Source organism: Aspergillus niger (assembly GCF_000002855.4).
Source record: "Aspergillus niger supercontig An02".
NCBI lineage: Eukaryota > Fungi > Ascomycota > Eurotiomycetes > Eurotiales > Aspergillaceae > Aspergillus > Aspergillus niger.
Window position 1 is genome coordinate 2890013 of NT_166519.1, and position 20031 is coordinate 2910043.

General features: G+C 49.3%; 9 protein-coding genes across 9 annotated transcripts; 2 read left to right on the forward strand and 7 right to left on the reverse strand.

Annotated features, from left to right (window-relative positions):
- Positions 1-356: 356 nt before the first annotated feature.
- An02g11820 (uncharacterized protein) lies at positions 357-1108 on the reverse strand (the record flags this gene model as incomplete). The annotated part of the gene is given in 2 exon segments (XM_059746652.1): positions 357-918; positions 1001-1108. Coding segments are annotated over 2 exon segments (670 nt in total), but the record flags the coding sequence as incomplete, so codon positions are not given.
- A 156-nt stretch (positions 1109-1264) lies between these two features.
- On the reverse strand, positions 1265-1963 carry An02g11830 (uncharacterized protein; the record flags this gene model as incomplete). Its single annotated transcript, XM_001400274.1, has 1 exon — positions 1265-1963. One exon carries the CDS (start codon positions 1961-1963, stop codon positions 1265-1267), a length of 699 nt encoding a protein of 232 aa, XP_001400311.1.
- Positions 1964-2168: 205 nt separating this feature from the next.
- Positions 2169-3326, reverse strand: An02g11840 (hypothetical protein; the record flags this gene model as incomplete). The annotated part of the gene is made up of 5 exons (XM_059746653.1): positions 2169-2259; positions 2536-2621; positions 2666-2740; positions 2855-3141; positions 3260-3326. 5 exons carry the CDS (start codon positions 3324-3326, stop codon positions 2169-2171), a joined length of 606 nt encoding a protein of 201 aa, XP_059606032.1.
- Positions 3327-3936: 610 nt separating this feature from the next.
- An02g11850 (uncharacterized protein) lies at positions 3937-4871 on the forward strand (the record flags this gene model as incomplete). Its single annotated transcript, XM_059746654.1, has 4 exons — positions 3937-3993; positions 4240-4254; positions 4396-4537; positions 4801-4871. The coding sequence occupies 4 exons, from the start codon at positions 3937-3939 to the stop codon at positions 4869-4871; spliced, it is 285 nt and encodes a 94-aa protein (XP_059606033.1).
- Positions 4872-5366: 495 nt separating this feature from the next.
- An02g11860 (uncharacterized protein) lies at positions 5367-6725 on the reverse strand (the record flags this gene model as incomplete). Its single annotated transcript, XM_001400277.3, has 3 exons — positions 5367-5941; positions 6015-6200; positions 6275-6725. 3 exons carry the CDS (start codon positions 6723-6725, stop codon positions 5367-5369), a joined length of 1212 nt encoding a protein of 403 aa, XP_001400314.3.
- A 1449-nt stretch (positions 6726-8174) lies between these two features.
- On the reverse strand, positions 8175-8689 carry An02g11870 (uncharacterized protein; the record flags this gene model as incomplete). The annotated part of the gene is made up of 2 exons (XM_059746655.1): positions 8175-8347; positions 8548-8689. The coding sequence occupies 2 exons, from the start codon at positions 8687-8689 to the stop codon at positions 8175-8177; spliced, it is 315 nt and encodes a 104-aa protein (XP_059606034.1).
- Positions 8690-8926: 237 nt separating this feature from the next.
- Positions 8927-10329, forward strand: An02g11880 (uncharacterized protein; the record flags this gene model as incomplete). The annotated part of the gene is made up of 4 exons (XM_059746656.1): positions 8927-9128; positions 9406-9558; positions 9647-9712; positions 10148-10329. The coding sequence occupies 4 exons, from the start codon at positions 8927-8929 to the stop codon at positions 10327-10329; spliced, it is 603 nt and encodes a 200-aa protein (XP_059606035.1).
- A 247-nt stretch (positions 10330-10576) lies between these two features.
- On the reverse strand, positions 10577-12543 carry An02g11890 (uncharacterized protein; the record flags this gene model as incomplete). The annotated part of the gene is made up of 4 exons (XM_001400280.1): positions 10577-11384; positions 11494-12009; positions 12098-12197; positions 12342-12543. The coding sequence occupies 4 exons, from the start codon at positions 12541-12543 to the stop codon at positions 10577-10579; spliced, it is 1626 nt and encodes a 541-aa protein (XP_001400317.1).
- Positions 12544-14277: 1734 nt separating this feature from the next.
- Positions 14278-18368, reverse strand: An02g11900 (uncharacterized protein; the record flags this gene model as incomplete). The annotated part of the gene is given in 6 exon segments (XM_059746657.1): positions 14278-14725; positions 14783-15090; positions 15140-17933; positions 18030-18114; positions 18192-18285; positions 18338-18368. Coding segments are annotated over 6 exon segments (3760 nt in total), but the record flags the coding sequence as incomplete, so codon positions are not given.
- Positions 18369-20031: the final 1663 nt, after the last annotated feature.

The window sequence follows — 20031 nt, forward strand, 5'->3', positions numbered from 1 at the left end:
CTATGGCTACTTCACCATTAATATAATTGTATAATGAATCCTAGAGTATGGACTGTCGGCAAGCAGTGTCCAGAGATAACGTGTAGGCCATGCCTTCCTGATGGATTCTGACTCTCAACTGTAAAAATAAAATAATAATTGGAAGAATCCACATTGACTGATATGATACCAAGTGAAAGAACTTCATGATTACTATGTGGATCTGAACTCATCTACGATGGAAATGAATACCTGAATCCATAGTGCGGAGGCGGGTTGTGTAAGGTGACAAAGGAGGCTTTCTACCTCAAAGAAAACCGGTAAATGCAAGAGGAAGAAGAGTGAGGTGGAAGAATCAACAAGGCTGGCGGAGGCTACTACATACCATGGCGCAAAAGTCCCTTATTGTTCGTTTCTTGAGGTCTTCCATTATGAAACACAATTTCGTTGTATTGAGTCTGATAAAAGGTTTCCCCGCCACTCACATCAAAAATTGGCCCAGTAGTGAATGCGGCTTCGGGACTAGCAACAAAGCCGGACGTGTGCGCAATGTCCTCTGGCAATCCACAGCGCTTGGTATTTTGTTTCTGTATCACCCGGTCAAACAGAGGGTGGGAGAACACCTGCATTCCACACTTGGTCCATCCGAATCAACTCAGGCATCACAGCATTCACGGTCACACCAAGTCCAGCCTCAACCGAAGCTGCGTGAACCAATCCGATAATAGCAGCTTTGGATGCATCGTAGACACCAAGACCTAATTCTGGTTCCTCGAATGTATAGGAGGCAATATGAATGATTCGACCATATCCCTGCTTCCTCATGTGTGGAAGAACAGCACGGGTAAGGAAGAAGGAAGCGTCCACATTGACTGATATGGTGCGATGATCACCATGCATAAGTCGGGTCGCTACCCATTTACGGCAACAAGACAAGTACTGACATCAAACTTCTATTTTTGGGCCAGAAGGCCAATGCTTGAGCATTCAATTTTCCGATAACATACAGCCAAGGGCGCACCATAGCAGGTCTACTTGTGTTGAACTGGGTTTGAACCAGTCGCGAATTGTAGCTTTTTGAGCGTCTTACAAGCCAAGTGTAGCAAAGTATAGTAACCCCTCGAGCCATGCCGGAGTGAACACAGGTTCATGTATTTTCTGCCTTTCTTGATTTCACAAATATGCATGCCACCGTCTAAGCTCAGATGAATGGAGAGACAAGATGAGAATCGTACTGAGCAAGAATCAAGTTCAAATTCGCCATTTCGAAATCTGGCCTCATTCCCTACGCCTTCTTCAATGCTGCCGTGGCGGCGCTTAGCCTTTCTGCCATCGCCTTATTTTGCTTTTCAGTGAGATCCCGAACGACAGGTCGCGAATTCATTCTTTCCAACCAGGCCGCCATGTAAGGGAATTCACTCTCATCATATCCCTCATCGGATAGCATTTGCTTGGCACCGTTCTGCCACGAAACGAACGCTAGATCGGCAAATGATAGCTTGTTACCCACCAACCAGTCCTGCTTCGACAAAATGCCGTCTAGCACCTTAGACACCCGGCGGATCTCATTGATATAACGGTCGATGGCGCTCTGGACACGTTCAGGGTGGTAGCGCTTAAACCAGACGGCCTGGCCGTAGTAAGGACCCTGTCCGGACATTTGAAAGTGGAGGAACTGCCGGGCATGGTGTGCCTCGAAACTACCAGGCTCAAAACTAATGCGGCGATCCTTATCATACTCCTCAATCAGATATTCGATGATAGCACCAGACTCCCACAGGGTGATCCCTGTATTAGGGTCTTGGATAGTAGGCAGACGGCCATTGGGGTTCAGCGCTTCATAGGCGGGTGTTTTGATCTGGGTGAAGTCGGTCGGAATCTCTTCCACAGGCAGACCGAGTTCGTGGAGGATGATCGAGACCTTGAACGGATTGGGGCCGAAAGAACCTCCGTAGAGCTTGATGGGCTGCAATTGCTCGGTCATGGCGGTGGTTATAAATGATCGGGATCAAAAACGCGCCGGTAGTAGGGGCGGGCGATTCAAATTATCAAGTTAGGTGAAAACATGCGTTGAATGAACATGTACTGTCTGTCTCCTTTATATAATCTACCTTTCAGATATTGAGGTTCCAGCAACAATTTTGCCCCTCTGCAAAGTGTCTCCAGTCCGGCAATGGCTGAATAATTCTTTACTCTCCAAAGTGGATTCCTCCAGCATACAGAGTAGGTTGCTCGTACTTGTTACCAGTAGTTGGCGATATCGTGCCGCCTGGTTCCACCCTACCAATCTACTCGGGCGTCGTAGTTAGTTAGTTAGTTACTCTAAATCGGGTTGGATTAGTAAGTGATGTTTCAGTCGTGGAGATTGCTTCGGGGCTGAAATGTGCCGAGCTTAATAATGCACGACAGTCGGACATGATCGATCCGAGTTCCATCAGTTGTCGTAGAATGGGAGATGGCATCTCCGTTCTCCGTTTTCCACTGCTGCTGCTGTTCTGAGTTCCGACACTAGTATTAACGTTAGAGATAGGCTAAGCAGTGGAAGGCAGGGCGCACGGCAGCGCCAACACGGAGGCTGGTAGAAACCCCCTCTGAGAAGAAGACGCTGACGCTCTACAAGGGTATTCCCAAGGCGTACGCATCTGTGGTCATACAGATGCGCACGCAGAGAATTGGACTAGCACACTTCCTCTACAAGATCAAGGCGCAGGAGAGTGACTGATGCAGCTGCGGGGAGGGGTCCCAGATCTTTAAGCACGTACTTTTAGTATGCCCTCGCTTCACGGGGCTGCATAATCAGATGCTTGATAAGATTGCCGTATGAGGGTCCACTCCGAGGGATAAGATTACTGATTATAATTTTATTATATCAGACCCGCAGGCAATCTGCTATGTCGCCGAATTCATGCTTCAAACAGGCTTGCTCAGGTAGTTCAGTCAGGTCAAACTTGATTCTGACCCCGACCCGGGCCAGGAATACGTAGGCCTCAGGGCCATGGGGATAGATGCTGAAGATGCTGGGTAAAAGGAATAAATACGCCCTGTTTGAGTCAGTGGGGAAGGCACGCATACTAAAAGGAACACGCATGTTGGAAGCAGGGTTTGGACGAAGAACGAATGGGATGGTGACTTGCAGGCAGCGGCCAGGCAGCGGCCGGTCAGCTGCGACACCCGTTTATATCTATTTTGTATGGCTTTGCTTTGCTTTGTTGTAGTTAGTTGTGTTGAGCTATGATGATGACCTTCCTACGTCGTAGCATGCGTTGTTTTATGTGTTTACTGCGAGTTTGAGGGATTTGACGGTGTTCGGGATTATATTCCTGCTTTAAATGGTGAAGCACCTGCATAGTTAGCATCTTACTTAGCGGGCTTGATCAGGTATAAGAATATGAATTGAATTGAATTGAATAGTATTAACGTTAGTTGACCCTCTTCGGATAACTACCCGCTAAGAACACATTGATTCGTCCCCATGATTGATTAATCAGGGTCCCCTCTCAGTCTGACCGTTTTCTCAGAGCAATTCAGATTCTTTGCCGGTCGTTTGAATCGGCGGCAACTTAATATTTTATATATAAAAGTGGGGAAGCTCAAGACAACCTAATCAACACAGGCAGGTCGAGGTACGAGACTGATATCTAGGGATAGAGCGTCGAGATTGATATCTACCAACAGCGGAAGCTGCCGGTGTGATCGAAAATCCCCACACATCAGATCCATGATGAACGGGAAAAGAGAGAGTGAGAGACAGAGATAAGGGGTGACAAGTAGCAGATTGCAATGCGGCGCTTCTGGCAGTAAGATATACAATAAAGGAATAAAGCCCTCATAAAGAATCATACTAGCATCGAAAGAATGTTTTGCTCGGTGCTCTAACCTGTGTAGGTGTCTCTCCTTGCACTTGCGTCTCTTCTTTAACGTGTCCTTGTTAGAGTGGCCAACGGCCAGGTCAGGTTAATGGCAAAATCTATACCTGCCGTCAGATTAACGGTCTGGTTCAGAGAAATTTTCATGGTACAGCTAAAAGTAGACCAACTATCATTGATACCAAGATCTAGTATCTGGCATGAACCCTAACTATGTAAATTCTATTCTTAAAACCTGAATATATGATACGCATAGACATTCTAGCCAGATCTTAATAAGATATATATATATATATATATATATATATTAATAGTTATATTATTAAGAATCGTGATCTTGAACTCTTCAGTAGATTCTCTGTCTGGTATTATAAATGTCTGTTCTTTTTTTCAGGCCGTGGAGGCCCTGGTGTATACATTAGTTCATATAGATATTGTTGGTCATTTGGCTCGCTGCTTCTACTGCTATTTCTGTTATCACTTTCCCGGTGTCTGCTTGTAGTTTATGAATAGATTGACCTCCCGATTCAGCTCATTTCTTTGAGTGAAGGTAAGAGTGACGGAGCGATACACTGAATTGAGATTTAGGGAGATAAGGAAGCAAAGGCAAGAGCGGTGGAGAGGCGCGCTCGTAATGCGTGTAGCGATAATTGATTCCAACGGCTTCCCGAGGATCAAGGTAGAACGGTCAGGTAAGCGAAGCCTGGTTGGTTAGGTTAGATTGACATCATTGGTTGTCAAGAGTATGTCCACATGTAGTTTGGGATTATCTATGAAACAAGGAATAAGCATCCGAATGGAGCTTAATGTTTCTTTTTTAAAAAAAAAATTAGGAAAATGACGGGCACGCCGGCGTGATTAATGTGAATATATATACAATTTAAATGGGTCACATGACAAGCATGTGCTTAGGTGACAGTCACTTTTTCCAGTTATTTTTTCCCGGAGTAATTAGGGATCGCTCAGGGATTGTTCAGGACACGTACTTTGGTGCTTACCCCACGCTCCGGGCTGCTCTGGGAGTAGAAAGCGGCGCCAAGTTGGGCCTAAAGCGGAAATTAAAAGTGATTTGATTTCCTAGGGATCCAGTTCGGTAGTAATTGCAGCATCCCAACAAAGCTTGATAACAAGTGGCCTCCAAAGGCTTCCCATCTCATATTAGTTTGATTCTCCTATATGCAACAGATGATATTGACTGTCAGTGAACAGTTGATGACCACCTCCTCGCTAAACTGCACCCAGTCCAAGAAAATGAGATAATACAGGAGCAAGTTGTCTATATCACAAATAGTATGGATCCGCCGCTTGCGCCAGCCATAGTGCCGCTGAACTCCACGTATTCTTGGCCCCGTCACTTCCTGAAAAATGAAACCCACCAAAAAAGATAAAATGATACAAAAGGAGATAATGCAAGCGTAAATGGACGAGACCCAGATCTCAGCATGTCTGAGATCATCCAGTATTTACAAAACGTCCATCGAAAAGGGTCCCCGCCGTGCGTATTTGAACGATTTTCCCAGATCAGTATCCATTAAAAGGTAGTGCCGTATGGGCGGGGGGAAGGCTCCAAAATCCAGGCTGGTGATTTTGTTCAGCAGATGAAGTGGCCATTTGCTGGCTACCAAAGTAGTCAGGCATGCATGAAGCCTCGGCGGGATGGATATCCCTAGAGGCACAAGGTGCTCCGTTGGGTTCACTCCCTGACAACATCGGTGCAGCCATGTCTGTTGAGTATGTAGATAGGCCGCTCTCCAAGGAGCTCTTCCGACTGATGGAGGGGCTGGATACGGGCGAAGGAGGATAACAGTAGTCTTGATTGGCGGGGCGTTTTGCTTGGTGGTTCACCTCCATTGGTGGCAGGCGCCGTTCGTCGGAGGACACAGGCATATCAGTGTGCGATTTGTCCGTGGCGGCCTGTATTTCACTCTGGTCCCCTGGACTCTTGCTTCCCTCCGTCCCTTTGGGGGCATCTGGTTTGTTGTTCATAATCGGAAGCGACAGTTCGCGAGAGTTGTTAGTTGTCTGCTCCCGTATTTCAGCGAACAAGAAGTCCTCATCGAGATGGACATGCGAGACGTAGATCATTGTGTCCCCACCTATAGAAGATGGTTAGTCGCTTGGTATTGGGCTGTGGCTATAGTCCACAAAAATGTGGAAGCAGATGCATACTAATCTTTCCCTCCATGTATAATTCTTCCATATAGCGAACGTAGTAGATCTCGTCTAGAACCTGTAGACGGCTCTCGGGCTGAATCTGACGCCGCACGTCTTGTCCAGCGTCCTTGAGCTTCTCGGCAGTGATTCCTCGACTCTCCTTCAATTCGCACAGGATATGGACAAGCAGCCTGATTCTCTCTAGTGAGATTGATGGGACCAGTGAGTATTCAAATCTCATGATTCAACCGGATAGAGAGCAAGGACCATCTTACCAGCCTTTTGAAGATGGTCGGGTTCTTTGTGTGTCACCCCAGTAGGCCACCATTTCGGCTTAGTCAATTCGGAGTCCATCTTCTGTGATGAACCTCCAGCAGCTCGTCGTCCATTGTATGGATGATTGACCTGCTTGCGCGGTTCCACAAGTTTTACAAATGCCTTGGCAATAACCCTGCAGTTCAGCTGTTGAAATGCCTCGAATGCCTTCTCATAGTATCGTCGCACAAGATCCGTCTGCCCTAGCCGAATTGCTGTGCGCCGTAGCGACGGCGTGGGTGAAGCAGAATCTAAATCAAGCCCGATGCCCGAGAGTTCGTGTCTCAAGCTACGTCTGTGACGCTTGTTCTGCAATGATTGCCATTCACATGGAATGAGTCCGGCCTGTCGGGGGAGGCTTGGTTGATACCAGGCGTGCTGTAGGCCAAGTGAAGGACTGGACAGAAGCATTGGTTTTCCCGTGACATCGCCGTTCATGTGACTCAAGGTGTCTAATTCGGGCAGGAACGCGTCCTCGTTACTACTCCATCCTTGACTGGCTCGTTTTACATTCGCCGAGTCACTTACTGGAATGGAGACTCTGCAGGCTGGGTTGCCATGCTGTAGTCACTGACTTCAGAAATCGATCCTGCACGTCGTCCGTGAAGATCGCCTTTTCGCAGCCTGCAATGGACGGTGACGCTTCTATGCGAAGGTCGCCATTGTGGTCAATGCAAAGCATCGCGAAGTGCGTATAACGGAAGTTGACTGCGGATGATGCACGTTGCATTTCCTACCATGACGTGACATCAGTCGGATGATCCATCCTAGTTCAGACTGGGGAGCTTGTCCATACCGTGTGGCTCGCCTGAGCAGTCATATCGTGATATGATAACATCTGATGCTGGGCTTTATTAGCTTTCGTGGACTGACCTATCTCGCAATGGTAGCACGGACCGGACTTGTCATACTCTCTACTATAGGAAGTCAGTGTCGAGCCCGAGTTGCCTATGCTCACTCTTTGCCGACTACCGACGATGATAATGGAATGAATAGATAAATTCAGATACTGCCACCTCACATCAATATTTAAGGAAGCCAATGGGGAGATGGCAGCTTAAGAAGTTTCGTGTGCATGATCTTCAAGGCTCGGGCAACGGCCTATATAGGTCTGGAACTACCAAATTTAACATGCCGAGGGAAAAAGAAACAAATTCATTCGGCGTTGATTACCGAAGGGCAATTACATATGTGGACAAAAGTACGTTGGTCAACATTCGGCCATTGGATCATGTCAGAAGTGTTCAACGCGACCTTCTGGCACTTATGACGTGCAAACTAATGCAAGGAAAACAAATACATACAGAGTCTGACCATTAACTGTTACGGACGACGCTCTATCATCTGGTCTGTTTCCGTTGCCATGCGTGCATGGAGCCTAGCCATGCATCTCCCTTTGGTCTTTCCCGTTTGAGGCTTACGTCTGGCTGCCTTAGCCCCATCGCCTACGGAGCAGAAAATCTGTGTATGTAATGAGGGCTCGAGCGATACAGTGGCAAATGCTTATTCATTACAAACATGACTGAAGAGCCACAGGTATTATGACACTCGTACTCGTCCTAGTATTCTTTACGTGGTTGTAATCAGTGTCGCAAACAAAAGTGTCATGACCAACAGATAGGCCACTTCTCTGTGCAAGGGTAAAGATAGGCCCAAGTCTAGAGGGGAATTAGGCGAATAGGTGCACTCCAAGCGTCGACCGACTCCACTAAAATCTCAGGTCAAGGTCATTGGGTTCCGAAACATAGTGACGGCCATGCAATTCAGGGATCATGCATTTACGCTCGGCCTGGTTAATTTTCGTCATGTACATGACAGACTAGAACTCCCTTGGCCGACAAGCTAATTCAGGGAATAGACTCATCTCAGTTCACCAATCACAGGCGTCTCTGGGGTACAGTAGGTTGGTATATTTGTTTTGACGCAATAGCGCAGGCTAGCTGATACACGATAGCTACCTTCGGGATTTGCAGGAGCCAATACACCGTAATAGATAAAGGCAAAAATCACATGGCAGTGGAAATACCCGGAAGCTACCATTGAAGAGATATCATAGGCCAATGCAAACACTTGCTAGCCTCTCATAGTGCTACGGCGAGCCGTGAATATGGTGTCGGCTTCGCTTCTTCCTGTCATGCCCAGAGCCCGCAGGTCAGACTGAACTCTGAGTGACAGCTAGATTGGGTTGCTTAAGTGAAGCCTAGCCACAAGAAGACTAGGATCGGCGTTCCACCAGTGGGAATAATTCCTTTGTTAAAGTCCTCACGATTAGACTTTGCTGATACTGCCTCTCTCGCAGTCAGTGCGGAAATTGCGGAGTTTGGGCGTAAGACCCCAAGAACCACCCCTAGAGCCTGACCGCCGATCGCAGCCATACTCTGTCAAGTGCCAACGGCAGCCATATTAAATTCTCATTTAAGGTTCAACTGTATCGCGTTGGAGTGGAGAATCGATCAGAGAGTGTCCTGGCTGCCGCACTATGAAGCCAATACAACTCTACAATCCTTCGGTCTCGCGAACAGTGCCCAGTCCAAGCGGAGGGATTTTGCGCAAATACTGTAGGACCTAGGGAAATACGTACCCTTTGGTTGTTTGGGAGGGGGTATTGTGCTATGCCCCAGACGGATAAGACATCCATCACGGACGATTGGGTCCGGTATCTCCCATTACTTGCGGAGCCTGCGTCAAGAACGGCTAGGCAGAAAAAGTCAAGTATTACAGCACACGGGCCCCTTGGCTATCGTCTCGCGATTTTGACCAGCCTGGCAAGCCACGGTGGACCGATGATCCACAGAATGTTTGCGTGGAACGCTAGTCACTAGTTGGACGGGGACTATCCTGTAGGTCACCTATCGAGCATCGAAAACACACCCACTGACAGATAGAGAAGAAAAAGGGGAAAGAGCATGGGGATCCATACCCATTAGCACAGTGCGTAGGGGGAACATCCCCTCTAAAGTTCTTCTTCAGCTCCTTCCAGTCTCTCAATTTTAGCTTCCCGAACCTTGACTATTAGGGCCCTTGTAGGAAACATGCAGACGGTGAGACATCCGCCTACGTACATCGTCCTGCAAACTTGCTTTCTTACCAGGAAACCCTGCATATGGCGATGGCTTGCATACTTCAGCCCGAGTGAACCATGACTACGGAGTAGAGAGGGCAAGACGATGGGCAGCGAAGCAGAGCATGCCTCACGCTAGGAAAATCCGCCATGCCCTGCCTGGCGACAACAACTCTTCTTCTGGTTAACTACTACTGCCCCAAGGAGACCTGACCAGACAGAAGACATTGCTGCAATCGATCCTTGGAATATTAATTAAAGGCTAGGTCAGAGTCCGAGCACTTGCATGAATCGATCCATCAGGCGAGTCCTGGAACTCCGAGGAAGTGGGATAGCCGTCCGTCGCGCCACCCCTCAGCCCGGCTAATTGGGCCGTGGCTTGGGGGAAGCTACGTATCAACCCGCTAACGCAGATCATTGACTAGCTGTACACCGATTATTCGATCAATAGAATTCAAAATCTGTCACGGCCGGAGACATGGTGCAACCGACCATTCTTTTCCCAATCAAGGTTACATCTGTCTCGCCATGGGTCGACAGGTCTCCCGCAAACGCCGTACCGAGAGAGTTGCCATCATCCACTTTGTTTATTTTTAACAAACCGAGAACTATTTTGCTCTGAGTTTCCGTCTCTGGAAGATATCCTCCGAAGAAATCGATGCTTGCTAAATTTCAAAACGCCCTTTCCGGCTGGAAAATCATGGTTGCCACACATGAGGCAAATCCGCGAGTCTCAGATGATTCCCACGTACTCCGCATCAGTACGGTGCAGGCTCGGGGTTGAGATTTCCTCATCTGAAAGCGGCAGCTGGGGCTGATCACCAAGCAGGAGTGATAATTCGGCTTCTTTTACCGTATTGCTTGGAGCATAGCGATGAAGCCGCCAATATTTTGAATGGGAACTACTGTGTGCTTCACCAAATGCCCAAGCTTGAGCTACACATCCGCATCTAGAGAAAAGCTAAATAACTCTGGAACTTTATAGTATATTGTAATTACCAAACCCAGTTTTCCTCTTCTGTTCTGAGCACTACATGTACTATCAGGGTCTAACAAGGTTCAGGCTGGCCATCCTTTCCACGGCTGCTAACCGCGTGGGAGCCGCATCATGAATGATACGGAGGCCAGGGTTCCGCGGACAGATACCCTCTACCATGCATACCATTTTGTTATAGCTCTTCGGCCCACGCCAGATGACCTTTCACAGACTGAGGATTGCAGCGCTGGAGTAGGGGATCTCGATCTCCACAACCCCATCGTCGCCCACCGAGATCGCCTCTCCAGTAGTTACGTTCTGCAATCGAACTGGCTTACCCTGCGCCAGCTCGTAATTGTAAGACCAGCCGTCCCAGGTGATCCCCGTGATGGCGTTGCTGCCGTTCGCCATCAGCCGCTGCACTGAAACCGAGCCGGCGTACACCGATTCAGATGAAGGCAACTGGAACGTATACTTCGCACTGGGTCTGCTCTCCACTTTCTCCGCTGTCGAATCAGTTGAGGTGTAGTTGAACTCCACCAAGTTGATGACAGCCACTCGGACCAGAGTCTCATTCACATACGCGGCGTATGCGGCTTCTGTATCCGCGGCCAGCGGGAGATTGACAATTCGGACATCGTCTCCGCCGTGGAGCATGGCCGCCACCATGGCATTGCCGTAATACGGCGCCTTCGTGCCTATGGTTGTACGATTGGTTCCCACTGGCTGCCAGGAGATGTAATTGTAATTACTTCCCTGATGCATATGGGTCCGACGGATGTTCTGCGAGGCGCAGTAAAGGTTGAAGTCTACCCCCCAAAGCGCAGCTCCGAATGAATTGGACAGTCCAGGCGCGCCCTCGTTATACAAGGAGTTGGTCTCGCCCAGAATATAGGGTATGCCCGGGGTCAGGTTGTCCTTCGACAAGATACGTGAGACGTTGACCTGTTGTGCGACGCTTTCCACCGTCTTAGTATGGTTCATTAGCGTATTCTGCAGTGTTACTCCCGGCTGAGTGGCGCCACCGATGTAGCTGCATCAAACGCGACCTATTAGCCAAAGCCGACCTGTGCTCCATCCTTTCGCATTCAGAGTACAACTGGGGCTGGGGGGTTGGGAGGCTTGGCCACCACCAAACTCACTTGTGCTCGGAATTGAGGGCAATGTTCCGGCTCTTGTCTAGGCCTTTCTCCCACGTCACCACAGGATTCAAGCTGTTAGTGACTCCGGCGAATGAAGGCGCAATATACTTTGACTCTGCAAGCTCAGGGCACGCCTCGACCAATCTCTTCTCGATCCGCGCCGTCTTGTTCAACCACTCATCCACATAATCTTGTTCCGTCCAGCTTGCCGGTCTCCTGATGCCCTGTGCGGACGTCTTGTACAAATCCGGCTCATTCCCCAGTTCCCAATACGCCAATTTGCCCCCTTCCAAAGCCTTACACGCTAGCGGCACGGACTCTAGCATGAGCTCTATATCCGACGAGCTATTCTTTCCCAGATTAAACCCGTGGATGAACTTTGTTCCTGGCCAGGTGAAGTACGACTCGAAGAAGGCGGGACCGAATGATAGAATCAGCGGGTAATCCGTCGAAATGCTGGTAATGTATGTGGCATTTGTGGCTGCTCGTAGCTTTGGATCATACAGCGCAAAGTCTCTGCGTGATTTAATTAGATCCTTACCCCTCCTTCCCCTCTTTGCCTTGACGGGGAAACAGAATCGAGGATGGCGTAGTTGATACGTACTGAGTGTTGCCTCCAACCCGGATGTACGGCTTTGCGCCCTGCAAGTCGGCCAGGTTGTCTAGTAACTGATTCGAGAAGAGATTCGGGTGTGACAGGTTTCCTGTGATTTCAATTGATCATATTAATATATAAATATAACCCACACAGTTCCCCCACCAACTACACTCAGACTGCATAGCATAGTAGTGGTATAATTATACTGCCATACTATTGAAGTAGAGAATTAGGAGAGATTGATAAATACCTGCAAAATCTGGAAAGAACGCAAACTCAATAGAAAACGAAACAAAAGGATGCAGAACCGGCAAAGCCGCATCATCTGGAACCGATGCACTCACACCGATTGATGATGAGCTGCGTCTTTCATCATGAGCGGTCGGATGAGCTGCGATGCTCTGTGCAGCTCCAAGTAGGAGAGATAGTAATGTGATTGGATGATGATGCATTTCCGTAATGCTCTATACCAGCAATAGAGATTCTTGCTTATTGGTGATTTCAATCGTTCAGTTAGTAGTATGTAGTAACTTCTGAGGGATATATATGTATAGATATATATTTTATATCCTCATTGACTCTTCGTAGGATTCCTCGAAAACACCCTCAGTAAATAGCACCTCCTAACTACAGTGCCCCCATAGTATTTATTAAATTAAATCAACACTACTTTAACCGGCGGGGTTGACTATCATAGCACCACCCCCGAAGGAGCCTTGATGAATTGAAACCATCCATTGGAGGGTAATTGGCGGCGCGGGGGAATTCCTCCCGAATGTGCGGGGATGAGAGACAAATGTAACTGGAACTGCTACTGTTTGCTATTTAGTAGATGCAGATCTATTCCTTTTTTCTCATTGCTTTGCTTGTTTGCTCTCTAGAAGTCGGGTAATAGTTCGGTAGACGGGTAATAAGGGTTCATTTGGTGTGAGGGGATAAATGAACAAGATGGAGTTGCTCGGGAAGTACATGCATAGAAGTAAAGCAAGCAAGCAAACACGCAATTAAGTAACCATTGCATCAGTTTATTCGGAAATGTCAAAGACAGCTTCTGAAAGGCTTGAGCATAGTGGTATCTAACATTCATAGTCGATCTGACTTTTGCTGCACAAGTAGTCTCTCATTAACTACCAAGAACACCTGAGCAAACTCTTCAGGCCAATTCAGATGATTCCCTCCTATGGACCCTCCGATCCACAGGTGTATTTACTCTCCAAGCATGTTGCGTTCCCTTTTCTCTTCTGACAACATCTCGGTACAGCTAATCACTTTTCCCCGATATAGTCAGCCGGATGTACACCAAACAACAGCCATGTATTCGCATACACGCCCCTATTATCTTCAATCTCAATAATGTTAATCTGCAATGCCTCGGGGTTGTAACAAGGTGGTCTAATGTTACTTCGTAGTAGTCATTCATTCTAGTAAGCTATTATCAGCCATAGTGACAGAAGAAACAATTTCCTCCTTTAGTTGGTATAACTTACCTCTCCGGAAACATTCCCATCATCCAACCCAAATACTCATCTCGCACGACAAGATCACGAGGTACGTCTTCCAGACAAGCTTCGTGCCCGTAGATCGGTTTATAAGCCAATCGTGCTAGCTCCGGGCCTGCTAATTGCGGGAACGGTCGGTGCAGATGACTCAGATGCCATGGTACATGTGGTAGGAGCCTTGGTATGGCGATTAGGAGCCCTTCGATCTGGATTCTGAGTGGCTGGTCAGGTGGTAGTGCCTCTGCTGGAGTTGAATGTTATATCAATCTATACAATATCCTCTTTGTCCTCATGCATGCGGGAAGGAGATTGTCGATGTTGTTTGTCCCTTCAATTCCTTATTCATTTGACCCTGGGTTCTGGCGTTACGCGCTGAATGGGCGTGCTGGGCAAGGCTGGGAATTATTAGTATTACTACAAGGCTGAAGACTATCATTAACCGCAGCTGTATACCCGCAGACCTCTACATATATGCCCAGGTACACCAGTAAAAGTTGGGTTTACTACTAGTACCGTTTTGATGAGAATGTATGTAGCTGTTCAACGACTCAGTAAGGAAGCAAATAATCATCGCATTAATCCGTAAACAGTTCGACTAAAGAGAAAGAAAAGCATGCTGCCCATCAAGCCATCGTCAGATAATCTACATAACACCGAAGGAAGAAAAAGAAACAGCCTTTCAGTCGTTTAGTTATATTTACGAAGCTGTTGAAGAACTGTTAGTATCCCTGTGACTTCAAACGAAGAATAAAAAGTGAAGGGTCTTACATCAAGGGTCAAGGATTTGCTGCTGTTCTCTACCTGGTCCCGGTAAATTCCAACCAGCGCTTCACTGTTCTGGAAGAGCCCGTTCTTCAGACTGATCACGATGAACTGCATGCCTGGCGCCGCGTGGTCGTGGATGTAGTTGGCGATCCGGGCAACGTTGGTGTTGTCCAGCGCCGCATCGACCTCGTCCAGCACGAAGAACGGCGATGGCTGGTAAGAGTGGATGGCGAATAGCAGGGCCAGGGCAGCCATGGTTTTCTCACCACCGGAAAGGTGCTCCATGTCGCGGAATCGCTTGAGAGGGGGCATGGCATGGTATTTGATACCGTCGAGGTACGGCTCGTCGGAGTCCTCGATGTCGAGATAGCTGTATCGTTGTTAATTTGCTGATGCTTCGACATGGGAACCGTAGAGAACCACTTACGCTTGTCCACCTAGCGGGTAGTTGGTGCTCTTGGTCAGCTCACGATAGATGGGGCCAATTTGCTCGGAGATGTGAGAGAAGGCTTTGTTAAAGAGGTCGGAACGCTTGTGCATCACATCCTCAAAGTCATCCTTGGTCCTTCGAGCATGCTTGCGGGAGTCCTCAAAGTCCTTCTCCGTCGCCTTAAGCTTGTTCTCCACGCTCTCAAGACGCTCCATAGCGCGCGTGTTGGGTGCCATCTTGTCGAGCTCACTGTTGAGGGACCGAACCTTCTCAAGCAGCTCCTCTTCTAACTTCTCGTCGCTCTCCTGTTGACAGTCAGCAAATATGTCAAAAGTCCGAAACGGAATAGCTCACCTCCTTCAGAGTTTCTCCCAGGGAGTCAAAGTCGACTTCAATGCCGTAGTCTTGCACCATGAACGCTTGACCACCGCTTCCAGCGCCATCTTCGTCCACATCCATGGCGTCGGGGTCTGCCGCCTGAACCAGTTCATCGATAGGAAGTTGGTCAAGCGGATTCGAATCCTCGGTCAATGGAATGTCAATGTCTTCAAGCTTGCAACGCCGGAGTAGAGCGTATCGACTAGACGAATTGCGTTGTATTTCCGCCTCCAGGGCATTGATGTTCTTGATCGTCCCTTCGACTTCTCTGCTACGTTTCTGGAGCTCCCGGCGGTGTTGTGCAAGGTTCTCGGCTGACTGCGCGTAAGCCTCCTTTTGCTTCTCGAGTTTCTCACGCAAAATGTCAAGTTCGGCTTCGAATTCATCCAATTGGTTTCGGATGCTCTCTTGCTCAGCCTGAAGCTCCTCGGTTAACTGCTCGTCACGTTGCTGTTGTGCCTGAAGCCCAGCAACACGGTCAGCCGTTGCCTGAAGGCGCTGCTTTTCGAAGCTAAGCTGGTTTTCGATTCTGCTCTTTTGTGTGGTGAACTCGAGCTTCTTCTGAGCAGCCTCCTCCTGCAAAGAGCCTTGTTGAACTTCATATTCGCGGATATTACTATATTCCGAGACGCTTGCAGAACTTCTTGTATACCTCATCCTCCACACTGCTGACAGTCTCTTGAGAAGTAGCAATTGTTTGATCAAGCTCTTCAAGCAATTCTTGACGCTCAACATACTTTGGTCTTACATCCTCAAGCTGGCGCTTCACAAAGTCAAGTTCACTGTGCTTGCTTTCGAGGTTTCTCTCTAGGGCCTTCAGTTCGTCGCGAGCGTAAGCGAGCCGTTGCTCGAGACCAACCAATTCACCCTGCAAGGTTTCCTCCTCGGTTCCTCGGCGATGACCCTTGGGCAGGTTACCCAAGTCCGCCATCAACTTGTCCTTGAGCTTGTACAAGTTTTCGACCTCGGAGTCCTCCCAGCGCTTCGAGTTCTGCTGAGGGCCGCGACCACCAGTCATCAGACCACCCTTGTGAATCACTGTCCCATCAAGAGTGACCGCCTTCGCATCGACATTCCTGTCGTAGCAAAGATACTTGGCGGTAGCCAAATCGTCACAGACAATGGCGTTGCCGCAAGCGTAGCTGATGGCTCTGGCAACCGAGTCGTCATAGTCAACGGTCTCGATCGCTGGGCGCATTCCTCTGTGCAGACCTTTCAGGTTGGAGTTGAAGGCCTTAACTTGAATCGTTTCCAGAGGAATGAATGTCGCCTGTCCAGCTCTTTGGTCGCGAAGGTGCTGGATACACTCCTTCGCTGTCTTCTCGTTGTCCACAACGATGGCGTCAAAGTGCCGCCCAAGTACGATGCTGACTGCATCGGAGTATTTCTTCTGTTTAGGCTTGCAAAGGTCGCTTACACGGCCTTTGACGCCCGGGAAGATCCGCTTGAGAGTCGAAATCAGTTCCTTGGCTCTTATTTCCTTCTCGGACTGCTTCTTGCCATCATCTGCCTCGAGAAGCTTCTTCAACACAACTTGGAGCTTCTCCTCAAGCTCCGTTCTCATCTGAGAGACGCGTAGCCGTTCAGACGTTAGAGCATTCAGCTCCTTCTTCTTGCGCTCGATTTCTTTCGACGTGGACTTGACGGTATCAGTGACAGACGACTTGCGCTCGGACAATGTTTGCGTCTCGGACTCCAGAGTCTTGAGCTGCCACTCGGTGCCTTCAAACTTGCTCTTCAGGCTGTTGTAGGCCTCCGCTTCAGTCTTCCGCTGACGACGCAGATTGTCGAGGTTCAGCTGTTCCGCGGAAGATTTCTTGTTGACCTCCTCCCTGAGCCGCTTGTACTCTTGTTGGTCGGCTTCGCTCAATTGACCACCTTGTTTGCTCATGGTCTTCTGCCACTCGGCCTCCCACTGAGCTTGAGCCTTCTCGACAACCTTGAGATCCTTCTCGAGCTGCTTGGCATTCGTCGCTTGACCCTCGCGCTCCCGAGTAATCTCAGCAATCCGAGAGGTGAAGCGCTCGACCTTCTTTCTCGTAATATCGACCTTCTCATCCACAGGTACCAGGGCATTCGTAGCCTCCTCGATCTCTTTCTCTTTGGCCACGATGTTCTTCTCGGCCTTTGCAACATCTCGTCCAACCCGAGCATGATCCTTCTTAGCATCCTCCACATTCTTCTCGTATTTCTCAACGCCGCGGCGGAACTCCTTTAGTTCATCCTGGTATTTCTGGATATCCGCACTCGACGCATCAATAAGGCGCTGGAAGTGGAAAAGCTTCCACAGAATATGCGTGATAATGGCCTGATCGCGTTCCTCGGCCTTCCGGGCGTAGTTCTCGGCTTCTCGCTTCTGCTCTTGGTATTGCTTGATTTCCGAATTGATACCTCTGCGACGGTTCAACTGCACGGTCTGCTGCTCTGCGGCCTCCTCCGCCTCCGCCTTCAAGCGTTCGTATTCGGCCTTGTATTCCAAACTTCCCGAAATCTGCTCGATCAGCCGCGTCAGATCCTTTGGCGACTGCGAGGCAATGGCCTCCACATCACCCTGGAAAACCAGGAAGTTGCGGGCCTTGATCAGGATGTTCTCCGCCTCGAGAGCCTCGTTGTACTGCTGTGCCGTGACAATGCGATTGTTGATGCGGTATTCGCTAACACCCCCGCTGGTAATGGACCGGCGCCATTGCTGTTCCTCACCCGCATCGTCCTCGTAAACTGCCATGACCCACGCGGTTCGGGGGTCATTCTTTCCGCTTGGATCCTGTGACTGTTCACCATCAATTCCGTCCTCCGCTTGGTCATCCCCGTTGGCCTCCGCTTCGATGGCGTTGCCGCTTGCATCAACTTTTGACGTGCGCAGGACACGGCCCCGGTATACGAGATCGCGAAGGTTCGTGGATCGTAGGTGGGACGACTTGATACCTAAAACGAACGAAATCGCGTCCATACTGGAAAAGGTCAGCGCAATGTACTTTTCTTCGCTTGGGTTCCCTTTCTCCGCGACATAGGGTAAAATGATACGCACGAGTTGGACTTTCCGGACCCGTTGGGTCCGATGATGGAGGTGAAGTAGGCATCACCAAAAAGAAGCACATGGTGACCCTTGTACGATTTAAAGTCTAGAGCAGGTGTCAGTGCGGTTGAGAGTGCCCGACGGAGGACGTCGCTTACTGAACAGCTCAAGCCGGATGAGCTTTCCCATCTTGCGACAGACAGCCGCGTTTCAGCGACTGCGGGAATGGGGATACAAATCGCAAATGAAAGTTGGTTGGAACCGGTGAAGGTCGCCTGGAGGATAAGGCGGCAGGCTGGAACAGCCCACAAGAGAGGGTCGAGTTTGTGGAGGGGCTCGCGCAATGGTTTATCGTCGGAGTCGCGTCTTGATTGATTGATTGATTGATGGGGGGACGCGCTGCGGAGGGTCACGTGGTTCCGCATATACTCCGGCCACTCCTTACACAGTTCGGCCCCAGCAGTGCCTATACTCTACATATTCTCAATCTATGGTAATTGCTTGTGTTTATTTCTTCATTCCATATATACATGGTGGTGTGACATGCCGTATCGCAGGCTAATGGGAAAGTGATAGGACAAAAAGTAGAGTAATTAGACATCAAAAGAAGGATATCATAGCGAATACCGGACCCCCCTCTTTGTATTCATATCAGCGCCGGAAACTCACAGGATTGCCAACAAGCATAAAGTCTTGGGAGACATATCCACCAGAATCCATGCGCAGAACGCCCTTCTGGCCCTCCACTTCCAGAAGGATGAAGTCCTCCTGGGAGAAGATCTGCCGAACAGACCGGAACAACCGCCACATAGACATGCTCATTTTCTTGAAGGGAGCTTTAAAGAAGCTAACCTTCGCTTGCTCACCCTGAGCCACAGTGCGCTCTCCTGCAATACCAGGCGCATCCGGAATAGATTCCAAAAGCATATCCGGGGACGAATCTGGGGAGATCACCAAGCGACGGGAGAAGGCGATTTGGCGCGGCAAGGCGTCAAACTCGTAGGGTTTGCGGAACGGAACCACGCTTCGAACAGTGAAGCGAAGATGAGTGTGGCCGTTGACATTGACGGCCCTGATGGCGCGGATCAACCGGGTAGTCTTGAAAAGGAAAACCGTACCCATAACACTCATTGTAACGCAAATACCACCGAATAGAGCTTGCTGCCACATCGGGAGAGGTATAAGGGGATCCCGGAAGACGGCATTGGAATTGTATACAGCGTAGGCAAAACAGAAACCCGCAATACCGTAAGCGCCCAACACGTATCCGCGTTGCGATGGTGCCCGGAACAAGACAATCTCTCCTTCTTTGGCGACCTTTCTTTCGAGCTTTCCAAATCCTTCTGGCCGTCTTCCGGCAAATTTCAAGCTGTCTTCAGGCGCCGTGCGCACCACCTTGGGTTTAATCTGCTGGGTTTTGCTAGCGGCCTTGGTTCGCGAGGTGCTGGAGGAGAAGTACCTCCATGCTGGGCTGGAGGACTCAAGAACGGATGTGAGAGTGCTCCGGGGGCACTGCTGAGCGAATGTCCTTAAGGTAAACGGCCGGGCAAACATCTTGTCGACCTGGTATTTCCGATTGTTAGGATAGAGTATAAGTTGGAGCGCAGGCCACAAGGGCCCCCTGCCATCAAGGTTCACATATTCAGGTGTTGTTTGAATAGGAGTCAACGGCTGAAAGAGATAAAATGATCAGACTCACCAGGAAGCAACGGAATAAAGGCCAATGGCTTCGTGCAAGGGCAGGAGGTCGAGGCCGTCGTTCTCCGCGGCAGAAAAATGTTCCCGTCCGGGCCGCCGGTGAAGCTCCCAACAATAATCACCTCAACCTCCTCCGAGCTGACCCTTCCGATAG